This window comes from Panthera leo, chromosome B3 (assembly GCF_018350215.1).
Source record: "Panthera leo isolate Ple1 chromosome B3, P.leo_Ple1_pat1.1, whole genome shotgun sequence".
In the NCBI taxonomy this organism is placed as follows: domain Eukaryota; kingdom Metazoa; phylum Chordata; class Mammalia; order Carnivora; family Felidae; genus Panthera; species Panthera leo.
The window spans coordinates 64,056,847-64,074,580 of record NC_056684.1 but is presented as its reverse complement, the minus strand read 5'-3'; the positions used below and the strand labels follow the sequence as shown (position 1 = coordinate 64,074,580).

Sequence of the window (17,734 nt, the reverse complement as noted above, 5' to 3'; positions counted from 1 at the left end):
AACGTTCATAGTGCTTATCTTGCTCTTGGTGGTAGAAAGGAGGACTGCAATTTTGTTCTTTTTGCTCATCTGTATTTTCTAAATTTTCTGTAGTGAACACAATTTTTAAAGTTATTAAAATGTGAAAAGTAAATATGAGAGCTAAGTGTCAGTTAGATCTTTGTAAATACAAGAACTTATAAAAGGGTGGGGATTAAGTGATAATATGTATCTATAACATATTAATACGAACACCATATTGTTCACAGTAAATACTCAAGTTAACTACTACTAAAATAGTTTAAAAGTCTATATAAGTGGTAAATTTTATGCTATGTACATTTTATGATAGTAAAAACATGTAAGAATATAGACTCACTCTATATTAATAATTTAGGAAAAAATGGATTTAAATTTGGTTGGTTATCTAAGTCTCCACCCTAAGGGTACTGGCTTCAAATAGAACAAAGTATTTTCTTTAAACATAGAAATAACTTGTAAAGAACTTTCTTCAAATTCACATTCAATATCATGATCAAGAAGACCTTATGATACCTTCTCCCAGACACTGTCACTTTCAGAAGTCACTTCAATGCCATCATGGCGAGGGGAAACTGAGGCCCTGAGTGACAAAGTGACTGTCCAGACTCTCTGGTTTTAAGTCAATGAGTCTCAGAAACTAAACTGGAGGCTTTTCTTCAGCAAAAACCTACTGACAAGCTTTCACTGATCATTCACAAGAGTGGGTTACAGAACTGTATCATACAATAGATTTATTCAAACTTTGATTAAAATGACAATGGAGCATTCGCTGTATCTGTGTAAAAAGGATATTTTTAAAGAAAATTCTGAGTTAATAAAGCAAAAGATTTTAAACATGTGGTGCAATTTAACTATATAAAAATGTAAAATTTTTAGACATTAATATCCCAAAACCAACATAAAATATGAAAATAGGATTGGGGTGGGAGGGATGCCTATAGAAAATGGTATTCAAAGAGCTTTTCATTTAAAAAGCTTTTGCAGGGGTGCCTGGGTGGCTCAGTCGGTTGGGCGTCCGACTTCGGCTCAGGTCATGATCTCACGGTCCGTGAGTTCGAGCCCCGCGTCAGACTCTGTGCTGACAGCTCAGAGCCCGGAGCCTGTTTCGGATTCTGTGTCTCCCTCTCTCTCTGACCCTCCCCCATTCAAGCTCTGTCTCTCTCTGTCTCAAAAATAAATAAACGTTAAAAAAAATGTTTAAAAAAATAAATAAAAAGCTTTTGCAAACCTCTAATAATAAGAACATTAAACAGAGAGTGATAAAGGGTATGAATAGTTCACAAAACTGGAAATATAGTTGGAAAAGAAACTTATGAAAACATATTCAACAAAAGCTTGGAATTATTTATATATATATAATAAATACCGATCTACCTATCTAACCAACTACCAATAGCACCTGTTACCACGTAGCGGGAAATGGAGGCAAACGAGTACATAGATGGACTCAGAAACAGAGCATATAACATGTGGAGAACGGAGGTCACAAAACTGAGGTCTGGCTGGTCAGAAATGAGAGACAGCTGAATCATGGGGAATGTTTAGAGGAGGTAAACCAAAAAGGCAAAAATGAAAACAAACAGTTTCAACTTCTGAGTGAGACAGTTTTAGTTTTAAGTTCCACTGTCACTTTAAGAAAAGTTTTCAACTTCAGCCACATTTGATTTTCTTATCTCTAAGCTGAGGTGAACTGTTCCTTTTCTTTGAAGAGCACATGGAGTTGTTGTATATGACTGTTACATGAAGGAAGTCAAAGGATGACAAAATATTTCTCCTAATTAGGGGATACAAAATAACATTTCTGGTTTTACCACAGACACCTCGCTATGTAAGTAAACCCTGCAGCTGGGAGTAAGTGCTACGCTCAGAAACCTTTAACAGTGGCCTTTCCAGGGACAGGGTTCAACAGAAAGCCCTGATTAGTAACTAGTGTATGTGAAGCCCTGATTAATAGACAAACATTTATTCCATGGTATAAACACCCCAAACCCAGGCCAATTTCAAGCAATCAGCATGACTTCACGGATCAGGGGGTGGGGAGGAGAGGCATATACTACAGCATACCAGCGTGTAGCATTCATACCGTGTGGGGACCACAGGCATAACCTCGGGAGAATAGTGATTAATAGTAAAATGTGGTCATGCATTAGGAAATGATGAGTTTTGAGGGTTCTTACCTTCATTTAAAAAAAATATTTATTTTTGAGAGAGAGAACGAGAGAGAGACGGAGAATGAGCACGGAAGGGGCAGACAGAGACACAGACAGACAGACACCCCCCCCCTCCACACACACACACACAGAAACTGAAGCAGGCTCCAGGCTCTGAGCAGACAGCACAGAGCCTGACATGGGGCTTGAACTCACAAACCGTAAGATCATGACCCGAGCGGAAGCCAGAGGCTTAACCAACTGAGCCACCCAGGAGCCCCTTCATTTTTTAAAATGTTTATTTATTTTTGAGAGAGAGAGAGAGAGAGAGAGAAAGAGAGAGAGAGAGTGAGTGAGTGCAGGGGAGAGGAAGAGAGAGAGGGAGACAGAGAATCCCAAGCAGGCTCTGTGCTGTTAGCACAGAGCCGGACTTGGGGCTTGAGTTCACAAACCGTGAGATGATGACCTGAGCTGAAACTGAGAGGCAGATGCTCAACTGAGGCCACCCAGGAGTCCCTTCATTTTTTAAAATGTTTATTTATTTTTGAGAGAGAAAGAGAGAAGAGAGAGAGGAGAGAGGAGAGAGGAGAGAGGAGAGAGGAGAGAGGAGAGAGGAGAGAGGAGAGAGGAGAGAGGAGAGAGGAGAGAGGAGAGAGGAGAGAGGAGAGGGAGGGGGAGGGAGAGAGAGAGAGAGAGAGAGAGAGAGAGCGAGCGAGCAGGGGAGAGGCAGAGAGAAAGGGAGACAGAGAATCCCAATTCTCTGGGATTGAGGGACAGAGAATCCCTGATTCTGACAGAGAATCAGGCTCTGTGCTGTTAGCACAGAGCCTGACTTGGGGCTCGAGCTCACAAACCGTGAGATCATGACCCGAGCTGAAACTGAGTCAGACGCTCAACTGAGGCCACCCAGGTGCCCCTCTTACCTTCATTTTTAATATATAATTTCAGGTTTTTAATGGTGGTTGTGTCTAACAACTGGCTTGAAAACTCCTGAAAATCTAATACTGCTTTTGCAGATTAAGAGCTTCAGCACTGTAACGGCACTAAACCGAGTATGGTGCTGGTGAAGCCAGCCTTGCTTGGGCTCTTCGTCTTCCCCTGTTGTCTCCCTCTCTAGGACAACCCCAGCTAGGTGGTAGCCCAAACTACCTGCAGAACAAGCCACCAAATCCAGCAGCTGTAACTGCGCCAGCAGAAGAGGGTCGGTCCCACCACCAGGAGGAGGGCCTGGGGCAGGACCCGCACTTCAGACCACCTCCAGTGGCCTCCGCCCAATCACTGCTGTTTCGGTCAACTACTGATTACAGTGCTTTTGCTTTCACATCCTTTCCTGATGTGTTTCCATCACAGACTCAACAACCTTCATGTCAACAAGTGGCCTTAAAACATCTGTTGGCAAAGCAGCACTTTTGGAGAAGTACTTAGATGAAGCACCTCTCCCGTTTCCCAGCATAGCCACGCTCTGTCCTATGGGGGACAAGCATACAACGGGGTCCAGTGCCCTAAGCACTCCAGTAAACTGGTCTGAGCATGGCTTAAAGGCAGAAATGCAGGCGAGGAATGCTGCCTTTGAGTGCAAAGAACCAAACTGTAGTTGTAAGGAACACCCACGCTGTCTATTTCCACGGCCAAACCGCTGACAGGCAGGAAGTTTGGAAGGAAGTTGGCACAGTTGAGAAGGGATAGCAAGTGTGCTGTAGGACAGTATTTCTCACAATCAGTTCGTGGGTCACCTCCATCAAAACCACAGCGACTGCTGGCTGAATGAAAATCTCTGGAGTTGACCCTCAGGAATCTAAATGCACACACCCCACCCCTGATGATTACTGTTCATGTTCAAGTTGGAGAACCTCTGGTAGAGTAGAAAGAACAAGAGCGTCGGGGACAAGATGACCACAGTTCAGATCCCAGTGGCTCTCCAACTAATGAACTGGGCCAAGTTCCCCAGGTTATGTGACACCCCGAGCTCCCACTCCCTATTAATTAGGATTGTTGTAAAGATTGATGGGCCCAGTTCAGGTAAACGCACAGTACCCTACAGCCCATAAGAAGTAAGTGTTCAACCAACGTCAGTCCACTGTCTGTCTATGTCTCCCAGTGGTAACCCTCATCTCTCTGGACAGAGGAAAGCTTGCCGTCAACACCACCAGGCAGGAGAGACAGATTCGAGTGACAGGGGTTTCCTATCTCCTTCTTTCTTGAGCCTGGCAGTCACTGTACCTCACACCCATGAGAGGCAGACACGCCAGGCTGGGCACTGGGTGATGCCAGCCTGTCGAAGATGCAGCAAAGGTACTGCTTGGAATAAATAGCATCTGGATCACAGGATGTGAATTTGCTCCAGAGGGCTAATGACAGGCACGCCCTGGAGCTGTTCTGATGCCTAGAAGCCTTAGAACATGCGTGTCCCAAGGACCATCCTTTGTATGTGACACCCAAGCACCTGGGGGTTCCACTGAGGAGGCTACTGGGTCACCTTGGGTCTTCTTCACAAAGGACCTGTGTTCGACAATGGACATGGCTTTCAGTCCCTTCTTGACACTACACTTGGCTTTGTTCCTTGGAGTTGCCCGTCCTTGGGTCTGAGTGCCCTTCGATATCATGGCCCTTGGCTTCTGGTCTTGTGTTCCTGTTGCCTCTGGACACCTCACTGTGGTGCACAGACTGTAACCTGCAGAGTGGTAAGAAATCCCTAGCCTTCCCTTTGCCACAGAGGGAACTGTGTGTGGTCCCAAAAAGTGTGTGTTTGCCTTCTTTGGCTCCAATTTTTAAAAGTGGGTGTAATGTTTTGCCCTTAACAAGCTGAGGTCTATAAAATACGTCTAACATCTAAGTGTTCCGTGCTGCAGAAAATATACCTATTAGTTTGGGAGGCCTTTGTATAGCATTAGCACAATACCTATGGGAAATTTTAATTAACACTTTGCTCAAGATAGTATTTCAGGCAGACATATATATGTGGGGTCCAATGAACAGTCCTCATATTGAATGAGTTTAACTTCTAATCTGGGGGAGACCAGGCCTGCAGAAGGTGGGCACAGGGTTCAGGTATGTCCCGTGTGGCATGCAGGTATCCCATGCACGAAGAGGGGCCTTCCTGGGAGAGGGGTCTGAGTGAGCCCCAGCTCAGGTTGCAAGGGGCTGCTGGGGACAGAGGAAAAAGCACTCGAGCATGTTTTCTCTCTAGACTGAGGGCACGAGGCAAATTGCGTCAATTCTCAGAGGCCCAATTTATTTTCTCATTTGTCCAGGGGAGACAATACCACCTGACCCTCCAATTTCAGAGCTGTTTTGAGTTTAAAAGAAAACCAATACATATGGAGCTCCAATAAAAAATAAACAACGCTCTATAAATATAAAGGTATCAGCTAAGCTGCGTTTCCCTTCACACTGACAGGTACGACAGAGACGCTGAATGTCCGCCTACACCCCACCTGGGAGCAGGAGGGTTCCTTGCTGAGGGTCCCTTTCTGGGACACGTTCACAGCTTTCTTTCTGATGCTGCTGAAAGTTGTCTGGCATTCAGAAGGGAACAAGGGAAGTTTTGTGAATTTGGACATGAGAAGCCTTCCGTTTGGCCCCAAATGCTGGCAGCCCTCTTAAAAAGTGAAAACATTAAAAACCAGATGATCTCATAGGTCTTTTCTACCCCTGAAACAGATGGTGTGATTCACATACATTTGACATAAATGTACCAGGTTGTGATGATTTGCCTCATTATGCTCAGCTGAAGAGTGGATTAACGGGCAATAATTTGCTGAGAATGTAAAGCATGACCTCCAATTAAAACAGAAGGTGGGAGTGGGTTGTCTCATGGTTAAAGCAATGAACTATGACTCAAGGCTCTGAGTTTCTAATCACAGATCTGTAACCCTGTATGTGACAATAGGAGGCTTGCTGTGAGACCTTCAAGACTACCCTTAATATGTATGTGCTGGTCACCCATCCTTAAAAGCACTGTCATAAGTCCTCTCTCTGAGAACAGTGTGGGTGGTAATTAATGGTTAATAACACTAAAGAGAGAGGCATCAGTAAAGATGCTAAATCCAAATGTCTATGATACCTCAGCGAGTATTCAGGCTATTACCTAGAGATGCTAGAAATATGCAAGTTCCACAGTTTCCAGAAGGTCTCTCTGTTGCTTTCCCCCTTCAAGTCAACCATCTACCCCATCCAGCACTGCGCAACAGACTTTCTGCCATACATGACGGAAATATTTTGTTTACTCTGTTCAGCAGCAGCTACCACTTGCAGATACTGAGCACTTGAAATATGCCGGGTGAGGCTTAGGAACTACATTTTACATTTACTTTAATTTTAATTAGTTGAAATGTATATGTAAATAGCCAGATCTGGCTAATAGAAACCATACTGCACCATACTGCTTTAGCTAATTCAAACCTCCTCAAAGCATCTGCATGAAGGTGCAGCTGAAAAGGTAGTAGAAATTAACTAATTAGTCTTTATGCTCAAAACAGGTGTTTTTTCCTTTTTTTTTCTCCCCCCAAGTTGGTGGGAGAGTGGCTGCAACCAGAGTCTGAAGTGCAAGATTACCAAAACCAAACCAATAATAAAAGTCTCCCCACATGTCTGTACCATTTCCCTCTCTTTTCACAGGCATTAAAATAAGACATCTCAACTCATTAACAAAAAACTAAGCTAGACTGCTTTCTTCTAAAGCAAAACTTTCCGATACAAACATGGGAAAATAACTAGTAAGAAGAGGTTCAAGAGAAACAGAAGGCTCACTCTACTATTTTCGGATCACCTCTGAGGAGACCTCCAGAAGCACCGGCAGGCACTCTGCCACGGATTATTCTTTGTCAAGAGCTGCTCATGATCCCCAGCTCTGCTCACCTCTGTTGTTCGAACTCCGCTCCCCTCCCTTCCCCGGCGACACATGGCCACGATACCCCATGAGTGAAAATCACGTGCTGTCTCTCACTCCCTCCAGACATAGCATGTCTTTTCTTTTCCACCTCTCTCATATAAATTCTGTGGCAGGAAACCGTGCATGCATACTATGAAAAACTTTGAGATCTTACTTACCCACCTTTCCCCTGCAATCCCATGGCCAAAGAGGAGTTTGAACAGTGACTGTTCTCCCTAATCCATCCTTACCCTTGAAATGAACTTTCTCAAAACTCCACATGTATAAAGAATTTATTCTTCCTACATGCCTTGGATTATTTCCCTGCCTTGTGTATCTACCTTTTTTCCCTTGAAAGGTGCATTTCTCAGGTATTCTAAGCTCTGATACTGAAACAGGGGTCTGGTCACAATAATTCTCCTTGTGCACTGCCTAGCCTGTGTCTGTGGCCATTAGGGGCTTAATCAGTGCTTCCTCAGGGTGGATAAGACTCTTGGACTCTATGGGATTTTTAAAGCTTTTGGGTTTTAGGGCACTTTTTTCAGTTCAACATATTCCAGAAAACAATACATCTTTTGCCTCTGTAGGATTTGTTGAGGGGAGTGGATTAGGCTTGGTTCTTTTGGGGAAGGACTTCAGAACTGGTCATCTATTTCTCAGGTAGATGTCATGATTATTGGAAGGTTAGGAAAACAGCTTTGACCTCAGCCAGCAGTTGCCTGATTGGCACAAGAGGAAGAAAGTTAGTGATAAATACATTCCCGGTCCCCATTTTCTCAAAAGTGAAATGGAAAAAGAATAAACATCCTTATTCCTGAAACAGCAACAGTGCCCTGCAAAAAGACTGGTATGTAGGACTACCAAGACTGCGTGAGGATCTTTGTAGCTCATTCCAGTTGGGAGCCAGTTGAAAGTAAGACCCAGGAAGAACAATGGCTCCTCATAGCCACCTGCCCGCTAGTCTCCTGACTTCTAGGTTCACCTCCTTGCTCGTGTATTTTCTAAGATTATTTTAAAACAGACAATCATTCATTCCATTCATTCAGTTAATTTTTCTTAACTGAAAAATTAGAGTGTAAATACATACAAATTTAATTAAAATTTGAGGCTCACCTAGTAATAATAAAAGTGCTCCCTCTTTTCCAAGTTAAAAAGCCTACAACAATATTGCAGTGTTCTCAAAGTGAGTATGTGGGTCAGCTACATCAGCATCACCTGGGAACTTGTTAGAAATGTAAATCCTTGCGCCCCACCCCAGATCCACCAGAGGAGAAACTCTGGGGGCAGGGCCCAGCAATCTGTGTTCATAAAAAAGATAACCTCCGTGTGATTCTGCACCAACATGTGAGAACTGCTGCTTTAAACCAATGTGGAAATCATAAGAACTACTCAATTTTGTACTTGTAGTGTACTAAACAAGTATCCCTAAGATGTCAAATCTTTCCCGATTCCATAAATAAGGTCTGGCCCAATGGTAAACATGTCCAGCCAAGAATCCCTAGTTCTGAATTCTAACTGATTTGCGTGTTGTGCTGCCTGGGATCGGGTCAAGCCTCCCCTACATCCCCCAGGAGGCTCCATGAGGGTCTAAGATGGGCAGGCACTTCTGAGCTGAGCCACCTGTGCTCATCTGCTTCCTGGTGGGAGACGCAGGGGCTCAAAGGGGGCACAGAGGGGGGAGCAGTGATGCTGGAAATCTATGAATTTTCCATCGATCTTAATAATTCCTTTTTTGAGGGGAACCAATATATAGTATTTTTCAATCACTATTTCACAAATCACAATCCAAAAAAAGACAGTGCTTATAAGATTTTTTTAAAAAAATGGGCATCTTTGCAGATAACCGCTCGTGAGCTGCATGAAACCGTGCACCCTTCAGGCTGAGAATGGTGATGACAGAGGGCAGCATTCTAGAGAAGTCACGGTCCATGTGTGTGTCTGCTTACCCCCCGCCCAGATCCCTGACCCCCAATCACAAATACTTCCTAACCAGTATCTTCCAGTCACAGACATTCTGGCTTTAAATCCTGTCCTTTCCTAGTCCCTCACAACTACCCTCCAATTGTAAGGGGGATTATTACACTCTATCATCCACATGATCCAAAGGCTTTCAAATTTCTGTTTGATAACAGTGTTTGCTCACGTAACCTTGTATTTGTGTGCCCTACGAACACAAGGGCAGAAGAATGTCAAAGCACCAGAGGCACAGTAGCATTTTATGAGATTTCTCATCACAGGAACAACCTCCATCCTAAGAGAAATGGAAATGCAAACTCTCCTCCGTAACTTTTCTCACTTGAAATCACGCCTCTTATCACGACCTATTACACCCACACAGTCATGTGCCATAGGCACTGCACACGGTCTCCAACATTTCAAAGGCTCAAAAGATATTTTTAAAGCCAAAATACAATCTAGGTTGCTATTCCACAAAGCAACTTTTTAAGGAAGAACAAAGTAATAGATTTTTATGCATGTGGGTAGTTAGCGAACTCACCAAAAGACTGAATGCAGCTGTCGATGAGATCGTCCAGGCTGGCTCCTTTGGCTAAATGTCCCAGAGACACCATCATGCGGAACTGGGTGATCTGGGCCAGGCTGGGATGAGAAGGGAAGGGGCTGCTGGCTGACTTTGCCTCTAGTTTTGCTTTAGTGGCAGCTCTGCAGCCATGAGAAGGTTTCCTGGGGAAAAAGGGGAGGCAGTGAGTGCAAGCCAAGCAGCCAGGGGACAGACAGACTGGCAGCTCCAAGCTCTGAAGGCAGATTGGGCAGGAAAGGAGTAGAGATAAGACAATTAATCCTGAGAGTTGGGCTGATAGAAGACATACCCCTCCCACTTGGCAAACGCACCAAACGGACTGGTTGGCTGTTAAAGAGACATCTCCCAAGCAAATAATAAGGTAAGATTTCAGGGCTGCAACGAGGGCTCTTCAGTCTGGGATTAGAATTGCTTTGGCTTGCTGGCTCTGGCTCCTGAACCAGAGAGGCACAGGCCAGGCCACGTAGGTAGTCCTTAGCTCCTACCAATATTTTAGCTGGAAGTCCACTGACTTGGGTCTGAAGCATTGTTTTATTTGGTCTCATCTTCAACTAAATTCATTCATCTTGAGTAATACCAGAGATGCTGCAGAAGGTCAGGTGGCCTCAAAAACACCTCTGAACTTTAGGGGAGAAGTCAAAGACTAAGGACCCATGTGCAAGGGAGAGGATTTACAGTGGAGGTGTTCAGATTTTCAGCTAATCTTGCCTTTCTCACAAATCTTGAAGATTCCGTTTTCCATTGTTGATAATACTGGCAATCATTATATGTCAGTTTTTACCACTAAATATTATCATTCCAACAAGTCCTTAATTGGGGAATACTGATTTAAAAAAAAAAAAAGCAGAGCTTATGTGAGCTTTATTTCAGAACTGAATGTAAAAGGAGAAGTCTGGATCTGGAAATGGCTTAGGAATCCAATAGGTCACCTATGTTCTCTCTCAATTAGCTTTTGTCTTTGGTCATGACCTCATCAGTACAGGTCAAGTTGTTTGCAAAATGATGAAGTATTTTACTTTCTTTCCTATTTAAACACACAGATGCATATCTATAATCTTTTCAGGTTTAATAGTGATGGGTGTCGTTGCTGGTTAACTTCTTTGAACATATAATTAATTCTGTGGCTTTGGTTATTTCAGAGTTTACGACCGAAGAGGAGACAAAAAAATTTGTACCTCAAATCCGTAACTTTAGCCACTCACTATATATTTTGATAAACACATAAGGGCATTAGTTAATAAGTACTTATTCTATTAGTAAGACACTGTGATAGGCCAGAGGGGAAGGGGATTGGAGTGAGACAGTCTATGTGAGGTACTCTGTAAACTGTAAGACATACTCCTTACATTAGTTATTGCTGCTGTTGTAGAAAGGTAAACTAGAAGTTCCTTAATTCAAAAGTCTAGTTGGAGAATCAGACCTACACCATGAAAAGACAGCTCTATAAATCTTAAGTGTCCTGTGGGTGTCAAGCCTAAGAAGCATGATGTTCTCAGAAGAGAGAGAACCAGTTCCAGGTGGAGTGTTGGGGGAAGCTGCTCCAGTAAGATATAATCTCATCCCCCAGAAGGGGCTGAAATGCTTTGATCAAAATGAAATGCTGGGGGCACACATGGATTCTCTGCTAAAAGAGAGTGTACTGAACTACGGGCCACCCAGTACACAGCCAGACTAGTGGAGGGAAGACCATGCCCTCTGATCTGTTTCAAACTAGCTCCATGGCGCTGGTCCGGCAGTGACCACTGGACTCTGCTTTTGGCCTGGGGTGGGCCCAGTGAAATTGCATCAACAACTGGCTACTCAGAATCTACTAACCCAAGGAAGTGATTTCTGAAAGATCAAGTTGGTGTTACAGGACTTAAGTTTCTGACCATTACTGATTTTTATCCAGGCCCTGTGATAACCCCAGGATCAGATCAGTATCTGAAATCAAGAGAAAGTAATAATGACCATAATGAACTTAGCACCTATGATATCACATGCACCATACTGGGAGGTTTAAATGATTTTTAAAGCCTACACCCCAGAAAGAGATCACCTCCATTACATGAAGTTGAAACTGAATCTAAAAGCTGCTAAATGACATAGCTACGGCTGTACAGCTCATATGTGCTAGATCTGGGATTTGTACCTGATGCCTCTCTGGCTTTATTTGATAAATATTTACTGTGCTTGGGACCATACAACTTTCACTACATTAGAATTAGAAGGAGACTGCCACAGAGAGGCTGAAAAGTTTAAGACTCAAAAATCATCCAAAAGCATAGCTGATAACATAAAGTCTCCACCTCATACCCTCCTGTGGGCCCCTTGAACAGTCTTCAGAGCTGGGCAGGCTCTTGATGGTCACGTTCCAAACTTTCATATACATATGTGGAGGTCCAGGCTCAGAAAGGCAATGCCACTGGAGCAGAGGCTGGTAGAAGCTGGGCCTCCTCCGCCCCACGCTTGGTTCCCCGGCCAGGCTCCCTTCCCCTCCTAGAAGTACAGACAACTCTCTAAACCTGGTGCTCGTTGTCCAGTGTTGGAAACACTTCTGCCTCCGTTGCTGCCTTTCCACCATGAAGACCCCCCACCAAGGCAAAGGCAGGAAAGATGAAAATGAAGTCCTTCTCAAGAGAAGTCTTTTTCTCTTAGGCCTTCCAAAGAGAGGCGGCCACTGGACTCAACCGCAGGCCACAGGCCCTATCTCCATATACGGCTCTTTCCCCTGGGGCTGCGAGGTGTTAATCTCTGTCTCTCAACTGTGGGATCCAGGAAACATTCCATTTTCTCTCTCGGTTGGTGGCATCGACCACTGAGGACTCTGAAAAGTGCGCTGGCTCTAATTCTGGTAATGCTTCCTAATGTCAGCCGTAGGGGAAACCACTATGGCTCACAAGGTGATTCTTAGAGGCAGATGCTTTTATCAGAACTAAGAGGGAACTAAGGGTAGATCCACACAGAAAGAAAAAGAATGTGAAGGGAGTATTTAGGGTAGGGGGAAGGGAAGGTGAGAAATGTAATCTGGGAGAATGGAGGCCAAACAGACGCACAGTTTGGGCCCAAAACACCAGGGAGAAGAGATGCTACTAAAAACCACACTGCATCCCGAGAGGTCTGGGAAGATAGGGTTATCTGCGCCATAAAGTAGGAAACTTGGCTCTTTGGCTGCTCAGTCTCTTGACTGCTGCTTCCTGACAAACCTTCAAACCACTCGGTCTTCTGGTGAAAGGCCTACAGATAAGGATGTAGAAAATGTTTCATTATAGGTAGATCTAAGAGTATTTAAAAAATCATAGAAAGAATACTCTAAGTCTCCAAAGGCATATTTTTAAAGGACTGGAGCCAAATGTTCCCATGTAAATTAAAACATAAAATAAAAAAATAAGGCCAAAGAGAAACACATTAACTTGAAGGGGTTTTCTGAGACTATGAGTGGCCAAGGCTGCATGGAATTTGCCTCAGGAAGCAAGGAGGCGGTGGAAACTCTGACCTGGCTCAGGTGAAATCCTCTCCAGCACAGGTGCCTCAGCAGAGGGCACACACTTTCAGGTTGAACTTTTTAGGAAAACTAGCCAAGAAGAGTGAGTTAAGCGATGAAACGGAGGAATGAGAACACAGACTTCCACAACTTTCTCTGCAGCAGAAGATGGCTTTGCTTGGCTTCTGGTTAGGATTCTTTCCAGTCCTGTCCTCTCCCTCAGCCCTCTAATGTATACTCAATTTAACTTACAGACACCCCTCCCCTCAATCTAGGGAAGGTGCAGGGCTGCACCCCGGGGCAAACACCGTCAGGGTGCCCGAGTGCAGAAAGGGCCAAGAACCTTCGGCTCCAAAAAAGTCCAGCAGAGCAAAGCTTCCTGCCTCTCGCGGGCATGTCTTTGCGAGCCGGTCACACTAGAGTCCACGTGGAGGAAGGTGGGAAGAGCGCACTGACGTGCTGTGCCCAGGCCCTCCCTGCTCTAAGGGGGCACACTCAAAGTTGCCTGCAACCCCCCCCCCCCCCAGGCCTCTTTCCCCTGCCAAAAGACTTTGCACTACCACACTAACTTCATCTTCGAGACGCTCCTAACACATCTCTCTAGAATCGCAGTGGGGGTGGAGGGGCGCATAGTTTCCACCCAGAAGGCTGTATGTTTCAGGGACCGCCACTCGCTCCCTGCAAACGGCCGCTGGCCTTTCCGGGCCCTGCCCCGGATCCGCAGGGCAGGGAGAGGCCGGCAGGTGGCGCTGCCGGAGCCCCGGGACCGCAGCAGGTGCGGGTGGTACGGAAAGTCCGCGAGTGGGAGAGACCCAGGTGCCGGACGCCGGGGAGCCGGGACGGGGTGGGGAGGGCCGTCGGTGCAACTCCGGAGCTCGTGGCGCGCACGACCCAGCTCCCCGCCCCTCTTGCCCGGTCGCCCGCTTCCCCGGACTTGAGCCGAGACCCTGGCCTGCCGCCGCCCGGACCCCGGGTCAGCAACTTCCCGTAGAAGGAGGCACCCATGTCGCCCGCCCCACTCACCCCCTCCCCCCGTCCCCTGAGAGGGCTCGCGGGGTCACCCGCCCCAAGGAAGGAAGACGGCGCCGCCGAGGCCCCGGGCCCCTACTCACCTCGGAGCCTCTCTCGCCTTGCCCAGGGTGCCCATGGCCGCGGCCGGCGCTCCCGCGGCCGCCTCACCTAGCGCGGCGGGACGGGCTCCGCGGGGCGCGGCGCATCGCCACCGCCGCCGCCGCCTGCCGGGCCCCTCCGCCCCCGGCCGCCCACACGCCGCTCTCGCAGCCGGCGAGCCCGCCCGAGGCGCACCCGCAGGCACAAAGTTTCTGTGAGCGCGCCCTCTCGCCCTCACGCGCGCGCTCTCTCGCCCGCACCAACCACCTGACACGCGCTGATGCTATCGGTGTAGGAAATGTGTGGCGCTCTCGGGCTGCTCTCCGAAGCCCGCCCCCATCCAGCGCGAGCGCCCCGCGGCGCAGCCCGCCGCTCCCCGCCCCCGGGTCAAGTCTGAAGGGGAGCCGAGGGCTGGGGAAGCTCCGGGGGCACCGCGGGGGAGGTGCGAGCCCGGCGGCGCGCTGGGGTCCCCGCCCCCGCATTCCAGTCCGGCCTCGCGGAGGACCCCGGGGCCCTTCGCAGGCCCCCTTGTACGTGTCCGAGGGCAGCCGGGGCGGGGTAAGGAACTAACGCTCAGGTGTGGATCTGCCTTAGCCCGCTCCTCCTGGGCCTTCTTGGTAGCAATTTGCGGGACTTTGGCCGGAGATTGGCGCCCTGCACTCCCGCGGGAGGCGGCGGGAGCGGAGGTGCGCTCCAGAAGTGTGATCCGTATTTGGCGGGAGACGGCTGGCCGCCTGGCGACTGTGGGTGTGGGAGATGCGGGGAGGGGGGGCGGTGGAGAGAACTTTCTTACAGCGGACCGAGCCAGGAATGGCGGCCTAGCTCTGCTTGTCCAAAAGATAGTGGTGGTAACAGTAGCTAACTGATGGAATGCGTTGTGCTAAAGTGCTTTCTATACGTTGCCTCGTTTAAGCCATCCCCCCAAATCCCAAGAAGTCACTGTTTTCGAGGTGAGAGGACATGGTGAATAAGATGCCTCCCACCACAGGACTGGTAAACGGCAGAGAGAACTGGGACCTGGGCTGAGATCTGTCTCACTCCCTGTAATCGCTGCTGGGCTGTCCTAATAACACACCCATTATCATCGTTACATGCCTTAACTCCAGCCACAATAATAGGTTTCTTCCCAGCCATAATGTTCTGGACCTTAAAGTCTCCCTCTGTGATGTCATTTCTATATTTCTTCATGTTTATATGCCAAAAGAAAAGCTTACAAAGGCACATAACCTACAGAAAGAAGTGAGTGAAACGAAAAGTGAAAAATAAGGCATATAAAATGGAGCCAGAAGTGAAAGTCGTGTTTTTGTTTTTTTGTTTTTTTAACTCACCACGTAGATCCCCATGCACTTGGTCACAACTGGGACCAAAATTTATCTCCCAGATTTCTAGTAGCCATGTTCAAAAGGGAGCTTGATGTAGAATAAAATTTCTGTCACGTGCAAGACAAAAAAAATTACTCAAGAGAGTATCAACTCTTCTTAATAGTAAGACCACAAAGAAATTTCTCCAGAGAATCATCATAAACATTGGGTCACAGCCAAGGTGTCCTCAGTCCAAGCCATGTATATAAAAGGAGCATGTGGATATTTATTAAATATTAAATTATGGCAGTTTTCTAGACTATATGGCATATGCATATGTATATATGCTAAATGGATAAACATACCTTTATGTAAATGAAAAATTATATGTAAATATGTGTTCATATCCACATATATAGATAAATATGCTATTTGGTGTATACACACAATACTGTGTATCGTGTATATATTTGGTGTATACACACATGTAGGCAGTTGCACACACCTGAACACCAGAGTCCGTTACATATAGAAGTATAGAAATTATTAGTGATTCAGTCGGTAAGCAAGTCTTGCTGAGTTTACTGAAGAAAGAGGCCTGCTTCTGCCTGGGAAGCGTCTTTATCTCTGGCTTCCTGAGAGTGCTGCACTCCACCTGCACCCGACTGTGTCTGAACCCACCTGAGTTCTTTGATGAGGCTTTCTGGTCATTTCTACTTAAACAATTTATCTTTTCTAAACATGTAAAAAATTAGAAGTGAGCTCTATCTCTTTATTCATCTTCTGCTATGTGGTTAGTCTCCCTGGTGTTGTGTGAGGCACCTCTGACCTCAAGAAAAAGTTCTCCATTTCTCTGGTCCTGTCTTCTCCTACCTCTCGGATGGGCTGTAGCCAATACCAACTGTAGTCGTTGAGAGAGGTTGGGGCTCCGTCATTCTTCCTCTGTTCAATCAGGTGTTCTTTTTTTTTTTTTTTTTTTTTTTTTTTTTTTTAATTTTTTTTTTTATTTATTTTTGGGACAGAGAGAGACAGAGCATGAACGGGGGAGGGACAGAGAAAGAGGGAGACACAGAATCGGAAACAGGCTCCAGGCTCTGAGCCATCAGCCCAGAGCCCGACGCGGGGCTCGAACTCACGGACCGTGAGATCGTGACCTGGCTGAAGTCGGCCGCTCAACCGACTGCGCCACCCAGGCGCCCCTCAATCAGGTGTTCTTAACTGATGTCCATGGACCTTTACTTGGCTTTTTTGGTGGGTATGTGCAAAGCCTCTGAAACTAAAAACACCAGTTTTCATCAGATTTTCTAAATGATACATTACTCAAATTAGGTGTTTTTATTTTCTTCCATGACTTCAACAGGACCCATGTGACTTTCGGTCTGAATATTCGACATTGATATCTAACATACACACTCACATTTCCAACTGGTCACCTCTTTTCATTGTCCCAGAGGCCATCTCCATGGCGACACGTTGATCTCAGCCCCCATTATCTCTGAATCTGGACATGCGTCATAGACTCATAATTGGCTTCCCTACTTACAGAACCTCCTTTTCTCTGATCCTTCTTTCATATTGCTTTCAGAGTTACTTGATCACATCATTAGTCTGCTTCCAAACCACTAAGGGATCCCGAGTTGGCTACAGAATAAAGTGCAAACTTGTTAATGGTATGTGTCTCCACAACCGGACCTTACCTGTCCAGCCTAGCCTCTAGCCATGCCTTCCCGGGCACCTGACCTCTTAGGCGGCACCTCCGTCACTCCTGGTAATGCCGTGCCCTGTGTTCTTACAAGCCTTGGTGCTTTTGCTTGTGAACTTCCTTCCGCCTGCCGTCTCTTTTCACCTGGTAAACACACAAAGGCACAGCTACACCATATGCATGGCAAACTGTCAAGTCACCCTAGAGGGGATATACACAGCTACCTCCCAGGTACAGAGGGGTACAAACCATTCGCAATCTGCCTAGTTGTCCTTGGAGAACCTATGGCCACCACAGCTCCCACTTTCTCTGTTGCTGAACATTCATCCGTTTAAGATATATTCACTGCTTGTCAACTTTGTGTCAGATGCTGTCCGTGGCCTTGAGAATTTGGTAGAGAACGAGACAGATGAGATCCCTGTTCATGCAAGCTCACTAATCCAACAGACAGACAGTAACCAAGTCAACAAATGAACAAATGCACCACGATTTTACACTCTGACTTCCAGGAGCTGCCCCTTCAGAGTCTGGTTACCCCTGTGCTGCTGGGGACACCATGAGGTGTCCCAGTGGAGGCC

At 46.4% G+C, this 17,734-nt stretch overlaps 1 protein-coding gene and 1 long non-coding RNA gene across 3 annotated transcripts in view; both read right to left on the bottom strand.

Moving 5' to 3' along the window:
• The window catches only part of RASGRP1 (RAS guanyl releasing protein 1), an 80,075-nt gene extending 65,667 nt beyond the window's left edge, over positions 1 to 14,408 (bottom strand). The window contains exons 1-3 of one of the 2 annotated variants that reach the window (XM_042942451.1): positions 14,156 to 14,199; positions 11,876 to 12,058; positions 9,539 to 9,723 (exon numbers count right to left, since the gene is read on the bottom strand). In XM_042942451.1, the coding sequence (XP_042798385.1) occupies positions 9,539 to 9,614 (76 nt within the window). In that variant the 5' untranslated portion in view covers positions 9,615 to 9,723; positions 11,876 to 12,058; positions 14,156 to 14,199. Of the gene's footprint in view, positions 1 to 9,538; positions 9,724 to 11,875; positions 12,059 to 14,155 lie in introns of both variants that reach the window. The other variant, XM_042942450.1, reaches the window with a different exon arrangement.
• A 2,252-nt stretch (positions 14,409 to 16,660) lies between these two features.
• On the bottom strand, positions 16,661 to 17,527 carry LOC122222209. Its single transcript, XR_006203654.1, has 3 exons — positions 17,406 to 17,527; positions 17,152 to 17,300; positions 16,661 to 16,730 (listed from the first exon to the last, which is right to left on the bottom strand). It is a non-coding gene; the product is annotated as an uncharacterized LOC122222209 (long non-coding RNA).
• Positions 17,528 to 17,734: the final 207 nt, after the last annotated feature.